The following is a 21,693-nucleotide window of genomic DNA, read 5'->3' on the forward strand; positions in this document are numbered from 1 at the left end:
CTGTTACTGACTTTATCCTTTGTGACCTTTCTTATATTAATGTGTGTTTGCCTCAGTTTCCACATCTGAAAAATAAGAATAATACTCATCTACCTTTGTAAAATACTGTGGTAAAATATTAAATGCTCAGAATTATAACAGTATTTCACAAAAATAGTTTCAAGACTGCTTTATCAAAACTTGTTATGCACTTTCTGATTAGATAAAGGGCAATCTTTACATTCCACACCTAGAGATTCATCTCTTAATTTCATTGAAAACTTTGGTTTTTGTAAAAATCTCAATGCGACATCCATACAACATGGAAATCTATGAAATTCTTCAGCCCTCATGCAGAGGTAGCACATGGTATTACAAAATGTCTATTACAGAATGCCCAAAGCATTTGAAGTGTGTGTTTGAAGCACAGGGTTGGCATCTGAAAACTTAGCCTGGGTAACAGAGCTGTTAAGGGCCCAACTTAGTTGCTAAAACTTAACTGAAATGAATCCAATTAATTTCATAGAATCGTAGAATCATAGAATGGTTTGGGTTGGAAGGGACCTTAAAGACCATCTAGTTCCAACCCCCCTGCTGTGGGCAGGGACACCCTCCACTAGACCACGTTGTCCAAAGCCTCATCCAACCTGGCCTTGAACACTTCCAGGGAGGGGGCATCATGCACAACTTCTCTGGGAAACCTGTTCCAGTGCCTCACCACTCCAACAGTAAAGAATTTCTTCCTAATATCTAATCTAAATCGACCCTCCTTCAGCTTGAACCCATTACCCTTGTCCTATCACTCCCTGGTAAACAGTCCCTCACCATCTTTCCTGTAGGCCCCTTCAGAAACTGGAAGGCCACAGTTAGATCTCCCCAGAGCCGCCTTTTCTCTAGGCTGAACAACCCCAACTGTCTCAGCCTGTCCTCATAGGAGAGGTGCTCCACCCCTCCAATCAGCTTCGTGGCCCTCCTCTGGACTCGCTCCAACAGCTCCATGTCTCTCCTGTACTGGGGCCCCCAGAGCTGGACACAGTACTCCAGGTGGGGTCCACAAGAGCGGAGTAGAGGGGCAGGATCACCTCCCTCGACCTGCTGGTCACCCCTCTTTTGATGCAGCCCAGGACACAATTGGCTTTCTAGGCTGCAAGCGCACACTCATGTTGAGCTTCTCATCAACCAGCAACCCCAAGTCCTTCTCCTCAGAGCTGCTTTCAATCCATTCCTCGCCCAGCCTATAGTCGTGCTTGGGATTGCACCGGCCCATGTGCAGGACCTTGCAGTTGGCCTTGTTGAACTTCATGGGGTTTGCACGGGCCCACCTCTCCAGCCTGTCAGGGTCCCTCTGGATGGCATCCCTTCCCTCCAGCGTGTCGACCACACCACACAGCTTGGTGTCGTCAGCAAACTTGCTGAGGGTGCACTCGATCCCATTGTCCGTGTTGCCGACAAAGATGTTGAACAGTGCCGGTCCCAGTACCGACCCCTGAGGAACACCACTCATCACCGTTCTCCACTTGGACATTGAGCCGTTGACCACAACTCTTTAAGTGCGACCATCCAGCCAATTCCTTATCCACCGAGTGGTCCATCCATCGAATCCATGTCTCTCCAATTTAGAGACAAGGATGTCGTGCGGGACAGTGTCAAATGCCTTGCACAAGTCCAGGTAGATGATGTCAGTTGCCCTTGCCTTATCCACCAATGCTGTAACCCCATCATAGGAGGCCATCAAGTTTGTCAGGCACGATTTGCCCCTAGTGAAGCCGTGTTGGCTGTCACCAGTCACCTCCTTATCTTCCATGTGCCTAAGCATAGTCTCCAGGAGGGTCTGCTCCATAATCTTGCCAGGCACGGAGGTGAGACTGACCGGCCTGTAGTTCCCTGGGTCTTCCTTTTTACCCTTCTTAAAAAAGGGGGTTATGTTTCCCCTCTTCCAGTCGATGGGAACTTCACCGGACTGCCAGGACTTCTCACATATGATGGCAAGCGGCCTGGCCACTTCATCCGCCAGTTCCCTCAAGACCCGCGGATGCAACTCATCAGGTCCCATGGACTTGTGCACCTTCAGGTTCCTTAGATATTCTCAAACCTGATCTTCTCCTACAGTGGGTGGTTCTGCATTCTCCCAGTCCCTGCCTTCTGTGCCCTGGGCAGTGTGGCTCAAGCATTTGCCAGTGAAGACTGAAGCAAAGAAGTCATTGAGTACCTCAGCCTTCCCCGTATCCTGGGTAACCAGGTCACCCGTTTCATTCCAGAGGGGACCCACATTTTCCCTCATCCTCCTTTTATCACTAACATACCTATAGAAGCTTTTCTTCTTGTCCTTGACATCCCTGGCCAGACTAATTTCTGTCAGGGCTTTGGCTTTCCTAACCTGCTCCCTGGCTGCTCGGACAGTTTCTCTGTATTTCTCCCAGGCTACCTGCCCTTGCTTCCACCCTCCCATTTCGCTCAGACCTGATCTCCCAGTTGCCTGTTGCACGGGGAGAGGACAGTATTTCACTGTGGGTTTGGGCTGCACACAGAGGAGGAACAGTAAACAGTTCTCGCCCTGAAATGTAGCAAGTATATGATCAACATTAAAATAAAAGTTATGGTCTGGAAAGTACTAGACACTGGGTCTATTTTAAGATAAACATTTCCAGGGAGGAATTTCAATAACTCCAATTCTGGTAAAGTGCTACATGAGCATTTTGACAGATGGCAGAAGGGTTGCAAGTCAATTTGCTTACGTGTAATCAATTTTTCTCATACAAGTGTATTAGAGCAGCTAAATAGGCATCTAATGGGAGCAGTACCCTAAGTTACTGTGTGTAGTGTCTATTGTTCTGGTTAATATAAAGATTTTCTTATCTGAATATAAATTGGATTTGCAAACTGGTTCCCACTGACAACTGCTGATAGTAAATAATTTTAACAGAAGAGAAATATTGATCCCCTTAATTAAATTCTTTCAATATCTGACTATGTGGTTTTCTTTTGATTTTTTAGGATCAATACAAATTCTGCTATGAAGTGGCTTTGGAATACTTGAATTCTGGCTGATTGCATAAACAGCACAGAGAAAGTTCCTCCTTTCACCACCACAAACAAAGCAAGCCGCTCCATGATATCTGTGTAAATGAGATGAAGACTTCTCAGTGTTATGCTTATACTGCTTTGTATAATTGGCTCTTTTGAGGAGCCCGAAAAGATGTTTATAAAACTGCTTGCACTGCCCATTTTCCACTATAATGCCGCTGCTTGACACCCATATGAGCGTACACCAAACCACATGGCAGTTGTTGAACACTGTATTCATACATAGCCATTGACGTGGTGAAGCAGCATAGTCCTCTGGTAAATAAGAGAGCACAATTATATTCTTATGAAGAAATTTGTACTTTTCTGTTATATTTCGTTGCCTGTGATTCTCAGTTATTGTCACAGCCTAGTGTACATTTCTGTTCTGTGGAGAATGCTGTCTGCATTTTGATAATATATGATTTTAGTTACGTTTGTATTCTAACACGTGCATAATAAATGAATCATATGTAGCTTATCTGAACTAATGGAAAGACATGTACCAAATCATGTTAACTTCGTTGAGTTGTAATTTCTATCCACTTTGTACCATTTCAGAGAGAGAATCTTGATAGAAATACAGTTAGAAAATGCAAAATACAAGATGCTCAGATTAATATATCCAAAGCTTTTTCATTTGTTTATATTGTAAATATTTTTTGATTTCATCAAATTATTTATTCATTAAAATGAATTTTTTTGTGAAGCACAGTGAGTGACAATCATTTTTATTAAGCCCTGGAAATGCTTACTGTATGATAGTGTAAACATTTGTTTACCTTGTATGGATTCTCAGCTCAATAAATAATTACATACATGATAAAATCTCGTTTAATTTAATATCTCTTGGCATCTGAGTGCCTTCAGCTAAGCCTCTTTTCAGATTAATTCTTGTAAATACTGAGCTACCTCCAGAGCGCATTTATTGTGTGATCCAGTGTTGATCCAGCCAATAGCAAGATGTGCCACGCCAATATATGAAAAAAAGGTGAATCGTACGTTTAAAGAAGCACGTGCACAAAGACAGAGCCTGAAAATTGTCCTGCTGTATGAAGAAAAGATGACGTTGGGCTTGCAGTACTCAGACTTGTCACAGCGTTCCTCTGCAGCCCTGGGCATGCCCTGCCAGTCGCTCGCTCTCTGCTGCTACCAAAGGGCTGACGGTACGTTTGTGCTTGGGAAGAACAACTGCCGTGAGGGTGAAGTAATTCCTCGTGCTAAAGGTACCAAGACTTGAATGACTGGGGGAGTTAAAAAGTGAGTGGAAGTGCTCTGTTACCACTTCTGCCAGGGGACAGGTTTACATCATTAAAGCTCTCGCCTGTCCTGAGAATGGCTGCACTGTGCTTGGATGGTTCCCCTTTCTCCCAAGCATTCACCAGTGTTTGACCAGGGTGGGACTTGCCTCACGTTCGTGGATGCAGGAAGCGCAGCAGCGAAGCAGCAAGAATGGGGAACGAGCCCGCAATGGCTCGCTGCACCGTCTGCTGGAACTGCAGATCTTTCTTTCACCCAACAGTATCAAGGAGACATTGCAGACAGAGCAGCTGCTCAGAACCGAAGCCTTCCAAAGCTATATGGAAACCCAATGCCAGAAAGCAGCAAAGTATTTCAGTTCTTAAAAAGATCCTTTTAATGTGCTAGCCATCTGGGATGGGGGCAGTATCTATATAAATGTATCGAAGTCAAAATGTTTTTGAGAGCCTCTAAATCTAAGAGATCCAGCTTGAACAGAATGATTCACAGTTTGTCAACTGCCAGTTCGAAACCATTGCAAGCTTCAGATCTGAAGACACGAGGACAGGCATCCTCTGCAGCTGGAAAGCATCTCTTAAAATTGCTTTAAAATGTAGCTGGCAGGTACCGGCCATTGCTATAAATTGCACAGAGGTCCTGAAGAACTTGGGAAAAACCACCCCAGCCATGAGAAGAATGATGGTCCTTGGATAAACCCTGTAGTGCTTCAGCCTGTTGCAGAAGACACTCTGATTCCTTTGGAAACTCTAGTGTTAGGAAACAAAATCCAAACCTCTAACATCATATTCCTCACAACCAGCTTGACAGAGCAGGTATGCCAGCCAAGCATGCTGCTTTGTGGGACACTAAAAATTTGGTTTCCACCATTTATTGAAATAAATATGTATGTGTCCAGTATTTCCTGATGCTTTCAAGAAGTATAGGGAAGACAGTGAAGTGTGCTGAAGGAACCCTAGGACAGAAGGTGACGCAAGCAATGTGATCCCAAATGTAAATGAGATTTATTGAAATGCAGCAAGAATCATGGCAATCCCTCCCAAGGAGAGAGACTGCTGTACTCTTGCAGACGTACTTTGCATAGGTGGGTCTCGGGGGGTGAAGGGGGGGGGGGGGGAAGCAGACGAGGAGGAGAGAGTTCTGCAGTGTTTCTTACTGGTTTACTGGGGGTTTTTGGTTATTCTGACATAGGTGTAGCCAAACCATGTTACGGAATCTGTGTGATGTTGTCCCAAAAGGCTTTCTGTGAACTACGGTGCCTTAAAACAGGAGCCAGCTAAAGAAAGCACAGCGAGCAGCTCTGTGTCCTCACTCTCATACAACAGCTATCAATCAATACAAATGCTAGAGAAATCCAGGCTTCAGTATTTTGGCAAGAAGGAAAATCAGATGAGGACTTCAGGAGCCAGGAACAGAGAAAATGGGAATCAGAAAGGAGCAAAAAGAAGAGATGAACGTGGAGGGCAGGTATTCAAGAAGCAGCATGGGGCTTATGAAAGTTACTGGTTTAGAGGAGACAACAGAAAGAAAACAGCAGTGACAGCCAGGTTAAGTGTTCATAAACCAACTTCCCTTCTCAGAAGTTACACAATTACAAGCCCAGTACAGCTGCAGGACTTACGGAGACATCAGTCCTAGTTTGGGAGGAACAGAGGAACAGATGTTTTCTTCAATCCCCACTAAGAGGTACATAAATGAATGCAGAGACACTTTAAATGGTTATCCATAAGTATCACCCAATTCATTATCTCTCCAGAACTTGAGGTGGATGATTTTTGCTAAGATCTTCCACAAGAGCAGCAATGGGGATGGTGAGAGGGGTGATCGTGTGCAGGTTATCTGTCTCTAACAGCAATGCTCCCAACAGCTTCCTGGGCTGCTTTATCAGCAAAATGAGTCTGTCACTGGCAGGGTAGCTTCACAGAGTACTAACCCAAAGCTTAAGGACTACATATATAGTAAGATTAAAAAAATAAAGCATAGATAATGCACTTGATGTTAAAATACAAAACCTTCCCACCCAACTGTGCACAGTGTGGCTCAAAAGGGTCTCTGTGCCTGAAAGACTTGATCTGAAGGTGCTGTGCAGCATCAAGACCATCTTCATTTTGGATTTCTCCTTCAGCTGAATGTCCTTTAATATCTCTGAAATTATCACTTCTTGTTTCACTGTATCTGGGTGTCCCCCCAGGTCTAACAGTATACTATATATGCTCGTTCTCAGTCAACACTGGCCCTTTAATAGCGTATAACAAGAGACAAATATATTTTTCTTCTTTGAGGTGTACAATGAAGATAAATTGACACTCCAGCAGCAGCTATTCCAGGCGGCTTCCTTCGGGGAGGCCTGGAGAGGCTGTAATGGTAGCAGCAAACCTAAAGCCCCTCGGCAGTACTCACTCCAAAACTCACAGCAGGATCAGCCACTGAGTCTCCTTTCCCTTGTGGCTGGTTTCTGTCTCCCCGCCCCCACCCCAAAATCAAGGATGACTAAAGGAAAGTAAGTGATTTGAAAGTTTGCTTGAGGTTTAAGAGCCTCAAGCCTCATTAGTTTTCTGATTCAAGGTTGATTTGGTTGCTCTGCCTCCCAGAGTTACTTCTCCAAGTTGGGCATTTGCCTTCATGAGCAACACTTATTTTATCAACTTGGTGCCTTAGACTATAAAATCTCTTGCAGCCCATATTGGATTCCAGACACTCAGCTATATTAAAAGAAAAATTAGGAACAGAAGAAAAATATACAGCTTAGTTCTATCATTTGATGCTTGTTAAGGAAGCCAATGACCACTGTCATTTTTGGGGCAGAGACCCAGTAAAACACAACAGACCATGTGAAAAATAACACATTTATATTGGAGCTTGTTTGTTTGTTTTTCATAGGCTAGACCTTGTCTATATGGTGAAGTTAGAAGCTGATGTGTGCATTTGCCTTGCCTCAGCTTCCCGCACACTGCTGCCGCTCTCCTTCCATGTCCCAGCTGGCTTCAAGCAAAGGCACCTTTCCAAAGCCTTGTCAGCTCCTCGCAAAGTGCAATAAACAGCAACAGCAAAATGCCTTCCTCACCCCTGCTGGGTATTTCCAAGCAGACTTTTCTGTGGGAGGTTGAAAAGGCAGCTCCTGCGTGGGGTATCTCCCCAGACTCACCGTAAGCCTGAAAGCCAACCCCTGCCACCCCCACCTCCTGCGGTGCCTCTCCAGCTCCTCACCCACTCTCAGGGCAATGCTGTCACATCTCCCTGGCAGGGGACAGAGCAGGACAGTTGTGGTGCTACTCTGCTTTCAGGTCTGTATCTTCCACTGGCACTTCCAAGGGTCCTCCTGGAAGATGCATTGCCTTCTGGTGCCACCACAGTCCTGCTTCTCACCCCAGGATCCTGTATAACCTGCCCCGTGAGCCTCCATCCTGCTTCCCTCCCAGCCCCATCACCGCAGCACGTGATGCTCTTTCTGGGTAATATGACTTTGGACAGGTGGAATGAAGATGTGAGACTGGAAGAGGTTTGGGTCTATAAACAGGATTTTTTTACAATATTGTTGATACTACTCGACACACAAAAGCACAGAAAAGGTGGGCTTTGACAATGAAGAGTGAAGTGATGTTTGCTGTAGCTCATCTAAGGGAATGTGTCTGGGGAGATTAATATCTCATGTTCACTGACAGTCTTTCCAAGCAATGGTAATTTTACTCCTGAAACTCTTCTAGTGATGTGTTTTCAGTAGTAGCTAGAAGACTTTTAACTGTATCTCTACAGTCGTGATATTTCTAGTAATTGAGTTTTTGGTGAAGTTGTTCTCAGGGGCCACAATTAAAGCGTAAGTCTCATTCATGCTAGACATACATTAATACTGCTGCCAGGCCTGAGTAAATGCCATCGGAACTCCTAGCCCCACAAACACTTACATTAATATCCTATTGTCCAGTCCCATTTGTGCACAAAAATCAATCCATACTTACACACATTTTGCATCTGAGCTCATCAGTCCTTGTACATGTCATGTCATGATGTCATTTACAAAGCTGATCAGAGGGCTGGAGCACCTCTCCTATGAAGACAGGCTGAGAGAGTTGGGGTTGTTCAGCCTGGAGAAGAGAAGGCTCCGGGGAGACCTTATAGCAGCCTTCCAGTACCTGAAGGGGCCTACAGGAAAGCTGGAGAGGGACTGTAGTGACAGGACAAGGGGTAATGGCTTTATGCTGAAGGAGGGTAAATTTAGGTAGAAATTCTTCATGATGAGGGTGGTGAGGCACTGGAACAGGTTGCCCAGAAAGGTTGTGGATGCCCCCTCCCTGGAAGCGTTCAAGGCCAGGCTGGATGGGGCTTTGGGCAACATGGTCTAGTGGAGGGTGTCCCTGCCCGTGGCAGGGGGGTTGGAACTAGATGGTCTTTGTGGTCCCTTCCAACCCAAACCATTCTGCGATTCTATGATGGTCTACTGAGTCTGGCTGGGATGAAGTTAATTTTCTTTCTAGCAGACCATATGATGCTGTGTTTTGGATTTGTAACCAAAACAGCTTTGATAACACACCCGTATTTTAGATGTTGCTAATCCGTGTTTGCACAGCGTCAAGGCCTCCTCTGTTTCTCGTTCTGCCCCAGCAGCAGGTAGACTGGGGGTGGGAAAGAAGTTGGGAGGGGACACAGCTGACCCCAACTGACCAAAGAAGGTATACTGGGATATTCCATACCATATAACATCATGCCTAGCAACAAAATGGGGATGGAGGGGAAGGAAGCCATTTCTCAGAGATTGGCTGGGCATTGGTCTGCTTGTGGGAGGTGGGGAGTGCATGCCTTTGCAGCAATTGTTTTGGGGTTTTTTCCCTCTCTTCTCCTCTTTCCTTTGCTTATTAAACTATCTTGATCCTAACCCACGAGTTTCCATGCTTTTGCTCTTCCTATTCTCTTGCCCCATCCCACCAGGTGTAGGGGAAGTGTGCTAGTGGCCGTGTGGGGCTCAGCTGCTGGCTGGGGTCAACCCACCACAGTCAGCATAGAAGTGTTTGTAGGACTAAGATCTACAGCTATCAGTCAACAACATGCTTAAATAAAAATTGTTAAATATGAGCTTACTTGTCATAAAATGAATGAGATTCCTTAGATGCTTAAATATAAGCACATGATTTAAGTGTGTTATTAAAATGAACCCAAACAGACAGGGGCAGATTGACCCACTCACTTAAAATGAGGACAACATAGAATTTAATTGTGTGTGGCCGAAAATGTGGGACAGATACTTGGCCTTCTGTGTGCAGTGTTCAACTTTTTTTAACTGTTGTCTTTAACCAGCAGTTACTACCACACAAAAACATCTGCTAGTGGTTTTGCTATGCCATGAATGAACGTCACAGGTGCATCACATGCTTAATACTCTTACTATACATCGTGTTAGTAATTACAGCCTCTGAAGAGACACTGGGATGTAACCAGTCTCATTACTCTCTGTATTTGCAACCTTTAGAAGTTGAGCCGAACACATAGAGAACTAACTTGCTGTTGTGTCCCCAAAGTCTGATTTATATGGCATATAACAATCAGGCTATTATGTAAAGACTTTTGGGGATGAAAAGTCTTGGGAGTGAAATATAGTTACTGCCTTGCCACACGAGAGGTGGGATGAAATTTGATGTTGGTCCTTGAAGACTTCATTATCTGCTCGTCTCCATGTTCTCCAGTCCGTGCAGTTTGGTGGGAACACATGAAACTCTCGCACAGCCAGCGGTAAGGAAAGTGACCTTTGTTGGCCATGTACAGGAATTTAATCCATATTACATGCCACGTAAAACAAAATGTAGCTTTGTCGTTACAGAGGATCAGCACACATTCAGCCATACTGGTGGATTGCAGCCTTGTATTTTGGAATGATTACAGTCTCCATGTCCTGGTTTCAGCTGAGATGATAGAGGTTTTTTTCTTCATAATGGCTAGTGTGGGGCTACGTTTTGGATTTGTGTTGGAAACGGTGTTGATAATATAGAGACGATTTTGTTACATAGAGATGTTTTTGTTGTTGTTGAGCAGTGCTTACACAGAGCCAAGGCCTTTTCTGCTTCTCACCCCACCCCACCAGCGAGGAGGCTGGGGGTGCACAAGAAGCTGGGAGGGGACACAGCCAGGACAGCTGACCCCAACTGACCAAAGGGATATCCCATACCATATGACATCATGTTCAGCATATAAAGCTGAGGGAAGAAGAAGTGAGAGGGGGACGTTTAGGGTGATGGTGTTTGTCTTCCCAAGTCACCGTTAGGCGTGACAGAGCCCTGCTTTCCTGGGGATGGCTGAACACCTGTCTGCCCATGGGGAGTGGGGAATGAATTCCTTGTTTTGCTTTGCTTGCGTGCATGGCTTTTCCTTTACCTATTAAACTGTTCCTATCTCAACCCAGGAGTTTTCTCACTTTCACTCTTCCAATTCTCTCCCCCATCCCACCAGGGGGGTTACTGAGAGAGTGGCTGTGTGGGGCTTAGCTGCCGGCTGGGGTAAAATGATGACAGTCCATCTGAAAACAACCAGGTTTTGAGCAAATCCACAGCGATAGCACTGCTAAAAAAAAAATCTGCCAATGGCTTGCAACTCTTTTGCTTCAGGATATTAATTTTGTGTATACACTGGCTTTCTCTTCATAGGACATAAGCAAAATACAAGCCATCCCCCAACCTAGATACTCTTCACATGTTGGTACTTCTAGCCTGCCTGTGCCAATCTCTGTTAAGATCTAGGAAGAAGATAGCACATACACAAATCTCTATCTCTTTCAACGACAATAAATGAATGAACTGCTATCAGTCTGCCTTCTGGCTTCTTTAGGCTGCCTAGCGTGGAGCTACGCCTCAGTCTGACAGACAAAAGTGTCGGTGAGTGTTGTAATTGATTCGAATAAAAGCTTTCAATATATTAAACTGTACTGTCTTTCTGTCAGATGACAAAGCCTGCTGGTCAAATCAAGCTTCCCTCTCCTTCTGTAGGCACTCCTCCCTTTCTTCCTCCCTCCCCGCTTGCCAGCTCACCCCGACGCACATTCTGAATCTCTGACTACACTTCAAGGACCAGTCTGTGCTCTGCCAAACGCGTGTTCTCCAGTGACAGCTGTCATTCCATCTACCATCCCACCACATCTGTCAGCAGTGCAGCCTGGAGCAGAGCTCTGTCTGCTGAAGGTGGGCAGAGTTTTATTGGCTTGGGTGGTGTTTACATTCCATGTTTTTAAATAAAGCATTCTCTCCCCTCCCCAAACCTCTGCTGAGAACTCTCTCTTTCAACTTGTTGCACGAGGTTTCCATTTAGCGGAGACTCTTAGGAAGAATTAGACACCCTCCCCTAACCAGTACTGCTGGTACAATTGCAAATTCATTTGTTACACTTCATCTGGACTACGGAGATATAATTAAGTCCAACCTTGCACATAAAGCTACTAAATATTTTTTGTAACCATGCAGTCAGAACAATATTGCGATGTAATTTTCCACAATCAGCTGTGTCAAATGTACCAAGGTTATGGTGGGTACCTTCTAGAGGCAGTCTGGCAAGAGCGGCATCTTCCCATTACAAGTGATAAATGGCTACATGATTTGGCACTAGATTATTCAAGCAGACAAATTAACTTCAAATATTAATACATTCAGCAGCCAGTCAGATAAATTGCTTGTTCTACAAGTGCCAGAGTGGTCATGGGGGGGTTTGCTTCTGCTTTCAGGAAACCTAACCTTCAGAGCAGTGCTCAGCCAGGCCAGCAAGCCCATCAATCAGCTAATGAAGTCGACACCAATTAAATGGATGTTCACTTCCCTCTGGAAAGGCAGGGACAAAAAAAAAAAAAAAAGACTTGGCCGACTTGGCCAACTTGGCCAACGTCTTCAAGGATTGTCAGAAAGCTGTATTTCAAATGAAACACACGTGCCAAGGCTCTGACTCCGTCATTAAATGTTGAGCACCTGACCGAGGACCCTGGTAGGAGTCTGCCAACCACAAGACTGTTTTCCATGGAGACAGAGACAGCCACAGGGTGAGTCGTCCTCCAAGGAGTCTGTCAGCCTGCACAGGCTGATGTAACAAGGGCCACCATCACCTCTCCTCTCCCCTTACATATTTTACACCTAAATCCTCTCAGGAAGGATAAACCTGCTGGTTAGATTTAAAGTAACTTGTTATATGATAATGTAACTTAAACAATTGGAGAAATGGAATTCTATATATATATATAAAAAAATAACAGGAGAGTTTAAATTTGAAATGCTCCTATCAGTTAATGAGAATGAAAAATCACTGGATCACTTTAACTCTTTCCAGTTTTCAAGCTTTTGCACATTTATGTATTTTTTTGATCAGCAATGTTCTCTAAAAACTGATGGTAACTGAGCTGAATACGGACTTGGAAGCCAGTCTATTGGTGTAGCATATCACTAGATCAAACAAACTAAAAGGAAGAAAGACATTACCACACATGGCACGATACTGGCTGTATGAAGTAATTATTGTGCTCTTTGTACTCACTTAATTGTCTGGTTGTAGAGTTTCAAAAAACACTTCTAGTAAGGCAATATTTGAAGAAAGCCTTTAGGGGTGAAAACAGAAGCCAAGCTGACTGTTGCAACACAACCAAGATAAGATTACAAATATAAATTCTGTGTTCAACAGGCGGAAAATGTGTTTATAATTTTATCATTGTACTCAAGGCTTCCTTACAATTTATATCTTCGTTGAGTATAAATACATTTTCAATATAACATATGGCACTGAATTTAGCCAATCAGGAGGCACCGTTTGTCCTCTCAGCGCTAAAGCAATTTCATAAATTATGCAATATATTTTGTCAGTAAATGTATAGATGGGAAAGTCATTAACATCACAAATCACACCTTATTGCTGTATATGTTAGCATATTTTTTATTATAACTCACAGGTGTGAAGCTCTAAATACACTTCACATGGTGATGAGGTTATGTGCATCCAGCTTACTTGATGTAGATTCCAGAAGACGTTTAACGGTACCGACCCACAGGGATGGGCTTGTTCCACCACTGGACTGGGAATTGCACTGCTGCTCCAGACCTGGCAGTAAGCTGGAGCACGCTCTGCTACCCACCTCATGCATTTGCATTGCTGACTGAGAGGGGCTCGGCAGTGATTTGGGACAAGAGGTGTGTAAAACTACTCCAGACTTGGTCTCCACACTTTAATTTAGATGTGAACAGCAATAATGTAGTGTTAATTTAAACAAAGGATTTTTATATCCCTAACAGAGGGATATAGCGTAGAAGATCGTTTATCAGTAACACATGTGCAACACGCATACTTAACTTGAGCTTGTCTTCCCTTGGTAGAGACCGCACCAAGATAAAACCTCCATGAATTATCCTGATTGCTTGAGATCAGAAGAGGAGTTTTGGTGCCTCAATGAGTGCATCTCTGAGCCTTCACGGCTCTTTTTCTCTCCCCCTGACAAGCTCAGGATCCTGCTAGGAGAAGGCTGTCCAGCAAGGACACACAGAGGCAAGTGGGTGCAAACAGCAACTGGCAAACACCTCCAGCCTCGCTGATGTTTGCACCTGGAGTATTAGGAACCGTAGCCTTTTTACGCTATTTTTCCGGCAGATCTGGCTGTGAGTTAGTGTATTACAGGACCACCTTGTATCAGCCCGCACTGCACCGCAGGCTCAGACGCAGCATGCACAGGAGCACAGGACCTGGCTCGCAGGCATCTCCTCCGAGCCCCGGGGCCATGGCCCCGGCAGAGTCCCCTGCCAGAACAGCAGTGCTGTACAGTGGGCAGCAAAAAGGTCAAGAGACGCTGCAGGTCCTCCAAAGACTTTTAGTAATTAATGGAAGGAGGGTCCCAGCAGCCAGGCCAGCACACAAAAAACACCTTCTGCCCACTGACCCCAGGCTGCACCTCTGGCCAGAGGAAAGCAGACAGCAGAGAGGGAAAGCTGCGCCGCGCTGCGCTGCACGCAGTGGGTGGACTTTGTTTTCCCTTTGTGGTGTTCATGCCATTCACTGCTGTTCTTCTTGGCTCCTTCCCAACTTATTCTCCCAGCAGCTATGCGGATGTTTTACAGAAAGAAGAGGTAGCATCCAAATTAAAATCTCTCTCTGCAAGGTACCACAAATCACCCTCATCTTCTTGTTTACGCTAGACTGTGGTGCCACCATTTTTTGGCTAAGTTCTTTAAATGCAGTTCTTTTACCATAAGCACACCCACATATGTCTGTATTTGTTTTGATATGAAATTTTTGCTTATGGAAAAGGGCAACTGCCTATGAGTGGTTTAACTCATTTGTATTACTTGCAGCCTAGACAACTCTTCATAAATTTTTCAAAAACCAAATTGTTGTGGCTTCAAATATTTCTTTAACAGGAAAGTATTTTTTCACTATAGTGTTTACACTGCACATCCCTCACCTCAAACTATTCTAGTCCATAAGTGAGGTTTTATTTCTCATTTGGGAGGAGAACACCACCACCACTCTCCAAACAATGAGAAGGGTTCATCATTTGGCCTGAAAGGAAAGGCAGTGGGGGAAAATCCATGGCCAATTTTGACAGGAAAAAGACATTGCAAGCACCCCATTTCATCTGGAATTACCAGACCTGGGACAAGATCACATTTCTGATTTCGCATCCATGAAGCCTCTGCTAAGCACCAGCACCACCTTGCTTTTATATGTAAAACCCACTCTCATCAATATTTTTCCAACAGATATTCACTGTATTAAAGAGTTTTTTTTATCAATCTTCAAAGCCCAGCTTTTATCAGTGAAATGCATTTATAGAAATAGCCTCCTCTCTGATTCCCTGCCTTGTGGGTTAAGTAGCTTTGAGCCTTGAGTCAAGGGAGAGGAAGAGGGAGGTCAAAACTACCCAACTTCATAAAGACACTTTCCCTATACGGCAGAGTGCTTGTAGCTGATGCCAGCCTACTCAGCTGGAAAACCATCACTAATACAAGCATCGTGCTCCCATTTGTAAGAATTTCTCAGAGTATCTAGCAGCAGCAAAGCAGCTGCCTCTTCAGTGCCGCCCCACTGCCCGAGGGCTTCGGTTCGTGCCGTGGGGACGCAAACAGCAGGACCTTGCTGGTCACTCAGCCTAAAGCAGCTACCGTGGGTACGTGGTGCAAAACACAGCACTGCCACGCAAGGGTCCTGGGGTTAATGGCTTCACTAACGAAGCACCTTTCTGGAGAGCTTCTCCTGGTGCTGGTACCCACTGCCCACTGTCATCCGTGCCTCATCCTGCGCTGCGGAGCGAAAGGAAAAGATTCCCCTCTCGTGCACAGCCATGCAGGAAACACTTCTGCCTCTCTGAAGGATGGCTCTGAATGATAAATGGTATAAGCCAGGAATTTTGGCAAATTAAAAAGTTTAATTTATGATGCTGCATAATTCTAGCTGCTTAGCAGGTGTGACATTACTTGCTTATTTGAAAGCCAAAAGAGGTAAATTAGATGAAAATGTGTTTTGTAGGAGGCTGTTAATCAGAAAGGACCACTGGCTCCTTCAAACCCCAGGTGCTTTCAGCCAGTGGACTGTGCCACCAGCAGAGACCTCCCAACCCACAGGCTCACGGCTGCCCACGAGGGCTGTTCACCTTGTTGGTTTTGGCAGCAGCTGACAGGTCTTTAATAAGGCAGCTTTCCCTCAGAAGGGCTCCGCTCCTACCGCCTTTTCCCCCAGCACAAGAGCTGATCACTGATTCTCAGCAGGCACTGGCACGGCTCCTTGGCTTATTCAGTATCCTACAAATAGCTGCTGAGCAAAGCGATTCTGGAGAAAGAGAGAGAATAACAGTCTGGAGCCATTCCCGTTCGGTGTCATAGCAAAGTTCATCAGCCAGGAGATTTCTTTTGTATCCAGAAAGAATAACATTAATCTCTGTAAGAGAAGAAAATTAGTGTCTCTGTGTGGCAAGGTTTTGCTATCACTGACGGTTGCAACTACACTTGCTCAAAAATCTAAAAACACCTGAAGACCTTCAGAATAGAAATTGCTACAATGGCTATAAAGGAATAAAAGGCACTTTCCAGGTCTACAATTCAGTTTAGTCAACAAGATTTGGGATTAAATGTTAATATTATGGAGGAAGGAGGGAATTAAGTGTTAATAAGAGTTTAGAAAACCTGGTGTTGGCACTCAGTGTGAGGCATCGAGGGCTCAGGGGTCTGTCCATGCCACAGACCCACGCTGGTCCTCTAGCTCGGTTGTGTCACCTCTCATTTCTCCAGGTGTAGGACACAAAGAATAAAAAGATCCTATCTACCCCATTATTTAGTATTTCCTTGGAAGCTGGTAGTAGAGATGTCACGTGCACAGCTGTGAGATATCTTTAATTTAGCAGCAGTGAATACAGGAGAGGGCAAAGCAAAGCAACCTTTTATGTGTCGTGGCATAGAAACTGTTCCTCACACCCTTCCCCTGGCACTGAGCAGGGTAGGGCACTGCTACCCCGCCTGGCTTTTCAGAGGATGTGCGTTACCTGTCTGTTTTCAAGAAGTAATCTTTTCAAAAGGTGCAGCTTACCTGAGAGGTGGGAAGAAGATGCTATTTATTATTGAAGAGACAAAGAAATGGGAGTGAAAATCAGTACAGCAAAGCTGTATTTGAAGCCTAGTTTCATCAGCCCTCTGCAGACAGGACCTTCCTGTGACACGATATGAAACATTCCCGCACACTCCTTAAAATACCCTTTTTCTGTGCTATGTGAGTGGGATTGCTAATTTTTCTTTTCTTCAATTCCCATCTCTATAGGTCTCTGCCGGCTTCTCAGTCTTCCAAGCAGAGCACGGCTGTCAGATCAAGCAAGCTGTGAGAGAACCAAAACCCACGGCCCGGGGGGTGCCCAGTTGGATGATAAGATGGGTTGAACCAGCAGCCAACCGGTCAAGAGGTCTCCTCTTGTTCTCTGCACCAAGGCCCATGCTGATCTCACCATGTCACTCCCTCCAGGCACATGTTTCAGTCCTGCTGTCTTTCCTTCCCCTTCTCCCAGCGTGTTAGATTTGGTTTGGGTTTTTACAGGGTGTCCAGAGTTGGGCAGGGGGAGATGGTGGGGGGGGGTCACGGGGGACTGTTGCTGAGTGAATCTGAGGCTGTGGGGAAATTCATCTTGCTACTAATTCCTGCTCATATTTCTAACTCAGTTGAATCTCCTAATTTACTGTCACCTCAACCTCTCATAACAGCTCCTAACAGGGCATGAAATACCAGTGAAACGAACACTGGATTTTGGAGAGCTCAGAGCAAATACCTCTTTCTGGTTTGTCACTGTCATTTTTTGAACTTTCTTTCCCTCTCCTTAAGTCCTTGATTCAATCCTCAGCTCTCATGACTGTTTCTTTGCAGCTCTGATGGCTATTCATTTTTCACACCAGATTTTGTGACACACTATATCAAATACCTTACTAAAAGCTCAGAACTGCTTAATCGATTCCATTCCTATCATCCCTTAATTTAGTAATTCTATCAAAAAATAATCTGTCTTGGATGGTACAATTTGTTCTTTGCAAACAGATTTTTTTTTTTTTTCTGGGGGTTTTCTATCTCCCAGAGCTCTTTTCCCTTAGTATTCTGTTGCTGAATGACAGACTGGTGTTAGGCTCACCAGAAGGCACACTGACAGCCGTGGCAGGTACAAGAGGCTGCAGGATCCTTCCAGTCATTTTACAGCAGTAAGATGGGAATCAGTAGACTAGATTTCAAGATAAGTGATGTCCTATAGCACACAGGGAATCTGGTGGTTTCAGCCCTATCACTGCAAGACTCCTGATTACTGCTTTCCCTCCCAAGAGTTTCATATCTAAATCCCCCTGGATGTTTTTGCTATCTCCTGAAATCCCAGAATCCATTTCACAATGCACTCCAGAGCCTTTCCTTTTAATCCCGTACAGTAACGCTCAATGCTCCCAAACAGCAAAGAGGTTTTGTATCTCGATGAAACTATCAGCAGACAGCAGTTTTTAAGAGAATCACGTTTAAGAGGAAGTATTTCTTGTTTCCTTCCACTGAGAACTGGAATGTAGCAGGACAGGATGGACATGGCAAACTTGCAAAATAATATGTTTTTTCTCATCAAACTAATATGATATTCTTACACACGTTGGTCAAGCAATATCTTCAGCTTTATCTTCTAGGTGAGTAAAGAACTATAAAGCCTGATGGTGCTGCTAAACAATGAACTGCTCACAGGCTGTTGTTTTCGGTTCATCAGACGGGAACCTTTTCTGATCCTGGGCCCTTCCTTTCTCAGCCAGGGCATTAAGCAGCCGGGGTGTTTCACATTCCAGCTTTAACTGGTGTTCACTTGTTGTGATTGGCACATATGTCACCCAGTGCTGACCACTGGGCAACTTAACCTGCAGTGGATGGTTGCTGAGCATGGACAATGATTTCTTTTATTCTGGGAGCCCACAGAGAAGCCACAGTGGGATTAATAATTTTCAAGCCCAGTTATTCAAGTGGCAGGTTTGAAATGCAATTGCTGAAGGATGAGGATTGTGTTTTACACTGACATTGAAGAACAGGAGTTGATCAAAACCTTTGCTTGTGTGGAAAAAAATTAAGCCTGGGGCTTGGATCTTGCTCTGACCTGTGCTGGGTAAGGGACTAGCAAATTGAGGGACCTCTGTGAGGTTTTCTTTAGTTTTATTAATAAAAAACTAGAACAACTTGGTACGGGGTTAATCCACCAGCTAGAGAAGGAGGACATGACTGTGAAGGGCTCTTTACTGAACGCAGTCTTAGGACAGGACAGACTTCAGGGGACAGTGATCCTTATTCCTCTTGAAATGCAGGAAGAAAAGAGGTCCTACACCTTCTTTGGCATCACTACCTTTGTATTATTTTTAGCAGACTGTTTGAGGGGTAAACAAGTAACTCACTCTTAGAGAGAGATTCCCACAGCTCTTCCTGATCTTGCACACGTCCAGAAGCAGGTGTCATGGGGCAGTGTGGACTCACCAACTCAAATCAGTGTTGGCTTGGGGACTGCCATGCTCCAGTCTCGGGAGTTTTACTGGCCTTATTTCCCTTTCCCAACATATTTTTCACTGAATGTTCAGATAGTCTAATTGCCATATGGTTTGCATTAGCTACATTTTTGCTTTACATGAGCCATCTTAAGTCTCTGTTAATGTGGATAATCAAGAACCGATGGCATGATGCCATGAGGGACAGAAAAGGTTGAAAACAAATGGTCTGTAACACATACCTTATCCCCTCCTTTCCGTTTGCTGTTTTCTGGTCCCAGTTCAGAAGTTTTTTCCTAGATGTTGTTGGGAACCAGTCAGCTCCTCAGGCACAGCAGCGAGAGCCTGGCAGAGCTTGAGGAGCAGGGGGAAGGGGGAGCTGAACGAGGGAGAGAGGGGGAGAAGCAAATACATGTATTTCTCAACTCTTATAATAACTGAAAGAAGCTGGGCAAAAGGGTAGAAACCTCACTTGAAAAGCTCTGTTAACATATTTTTTTTTAAGGAAATTTTCCTCTACATCTTATTAAGACAAGACCAGAGATGGTTCGTATGTACTGCAGAGTCTGTGGTGGCAAATCACGTTCGCACTGAACAACCATTTTGATTTCTATATGCTGTCTCCTTGTCATACAGAGACACTATCAACACCTGCATGCAGACCATGGACCTCAGCCCAGCAGGAATTCCAGTGATGTTAACAAATCTCATTTAACCTCCCCAGCCTCTAGTAGGAAGCTGTGATTTTCCATGTAAATAACAAAATGGCCTATACACACTATATGATGGCTATCTGAGGACAGCGAGACCACAGAACTGGCTGATGCCTGGCCTGATGTTTGCTACGACTTTCTGTAAAAGATCCCCATTGGGAAAGAGATTGAGAGCCCTCTTCCTGGGAACAAGCCATTACAAACAACACACTCGCTTCTTCCTGCCAACCAGCTTCTCAAAACTTGCTTTCTGAAGCTCCTGAATAGCACCACTCTGCTTAATTGCACAGCCCATCACACACCATGACAGGAGGCACTATCTGTCGTTTATCTGTCTGCTTCCCCCGCACCTCCCCGGTGAGGTTAAAGCATGTCCGAAGGGCAACAGATGCATCCTCCCGAGCCTTCTGCCGGTCCCCACAGGGACAAAGAACATTTCCAGGCTAGGCTGAAGTATTTTATTATTCCCTCTGGCCCCTCTTGCCTAGGCCATGGCCTCCGCTGGGCTTTGCGCCCAAAGACAGAGTTTTTCTCAGGAAGGTACAGACAGCGATGCCTGGATTTTCCCTTTTTATGTCAGAATGGCTCAGGGCTTGAAATGATTAAAGGTGATTAGTCTGACCACTAAGGCATTTACCGCAAAGCTTGCCAACTGGATCCCATCTGATTTTTGTCAAGAAAAACAAAGCAAACCACCATTTCAATGACTTAGAATGAGGTGCTGATTTATATTTATTTCAGTAGGAAATTTAAGCCTTTATGAAGAGGATAAAGTTCCACTGAGACTGAGTGACAGATCCTAACATAAGAAGCTTTAGCATTTTATTCATTTATAAGAGTGTATTTGTATTCACTGTAATGCGTGACAATTCCAAATAGCCATCTTTTTTTTAGTGTGCTTTTATTGAAATAGAAGAGAGATGTTAACAGAAGCCTGTGTTCAGAAATCCAGTATTTGCAACATATTTTATGCAAATAACTATCCTTCAAGGTTACTGTCTGGCCTCCAAAGAGCGAAGAGAGCTCTTCAGTCTTGCTAGAGCAAGACACCAAACCTGCAACCAGCAGCAAAAGGGGTGTTAAGTCCTGATTTCACCTCAGTCTAGCTGATACAATGCATTGACCTCAGTGCTGACAGCCTAAGTCAGGTTTAACTAGGTCTGCTGGCATTAAAAAGTGTTTTCCTCACAGCTGTACTAACATTACCCCTTTCGAAGCTTGCACCGTGCCTCCTGCTCCAGCTCTGCTCTGTATTTCCTCCCGCTTTTCTGGTAGCTGTGCTGCAGTTTATGACTGAGTAAATATAAGGGACAAGTATGAAAGGCAAAAATCTTTCATCCAGCTCTTCAGAGGTGAAGAGCTAATGCACTAACCAGCATCACCACGCAGTAGAGGCATCTTGAGAAAAATGAACAAAAAACAGGAGGAAACTAACATTTTGAAGAATGACCCATAACTTCAAAAGAGCATTAATCTCCCTACAGATAAATGTACTGAGGTTAGAGAACACTGGGGATGTTTAATGATTCAGTGGGAGAGCTTTTCAAAGGCAAAAATAGGAGTAATTGCCTCCCTGACTTTCATATTTATTGTTATTGTTGGTTTTTATTATTGAGTATTTGTGTTGCAAAATTTCCTCTGCACTACCTAAAGGGTATGATGACAGAGACTACAGGAAAGCTTAAAATAGATATTTTAACTATAAGGATGTGAAAAAA

The 21,693-nt window shown here is 44.5% G+C and overlaps 1 protein-coding gene across 10 annotated transcripts in view; it reads left to right on the forward strand.

Annotated features, from left to right (window-relative positions):
- PTPRM (protein tyrosine phosphatase receptor type M) overlaps positions 1-3,870 on the forward strand; it is a 512,931-nt gene extending 509,061 nt beyond the window's left edge. For all 10 annotated transcript variants that reach the window (XM_075744400.1, XM_075744401.1, XM_075744406.1 and 7 more), the window contains one exon: positions 2,974-3,870. In XM_075744400.1, coding sequence (XP_075600515.1) covers positions 2,974-3,027 — 54 coding nt within the window. In that variant the 3' untranslated portion in view covers positions 3,028-3,870. The remainder of the gene's footprint in view (positions 1-2,973) is intronic.
- The last annotated feature ends 17,823 nt before the right edge of the window (positions 3,871-21,693 follow it).

This window comes from Balearica regulorum, chromosome 2 (assembly GCF_011004875.1).
Source record: "Balearica regulorum gibbericeps isolate bBalReg1 chromosome 2, bBalReg1.pri, whole genome shotgun sequence".
In the NCBI taxonomy this organism is placed as follows: domain Eukaryota; kingdom Metazoa; phylum Chordata; class Aves; order Gruiformes; family Gruidae; genus Balearica; species Balearica regulorum.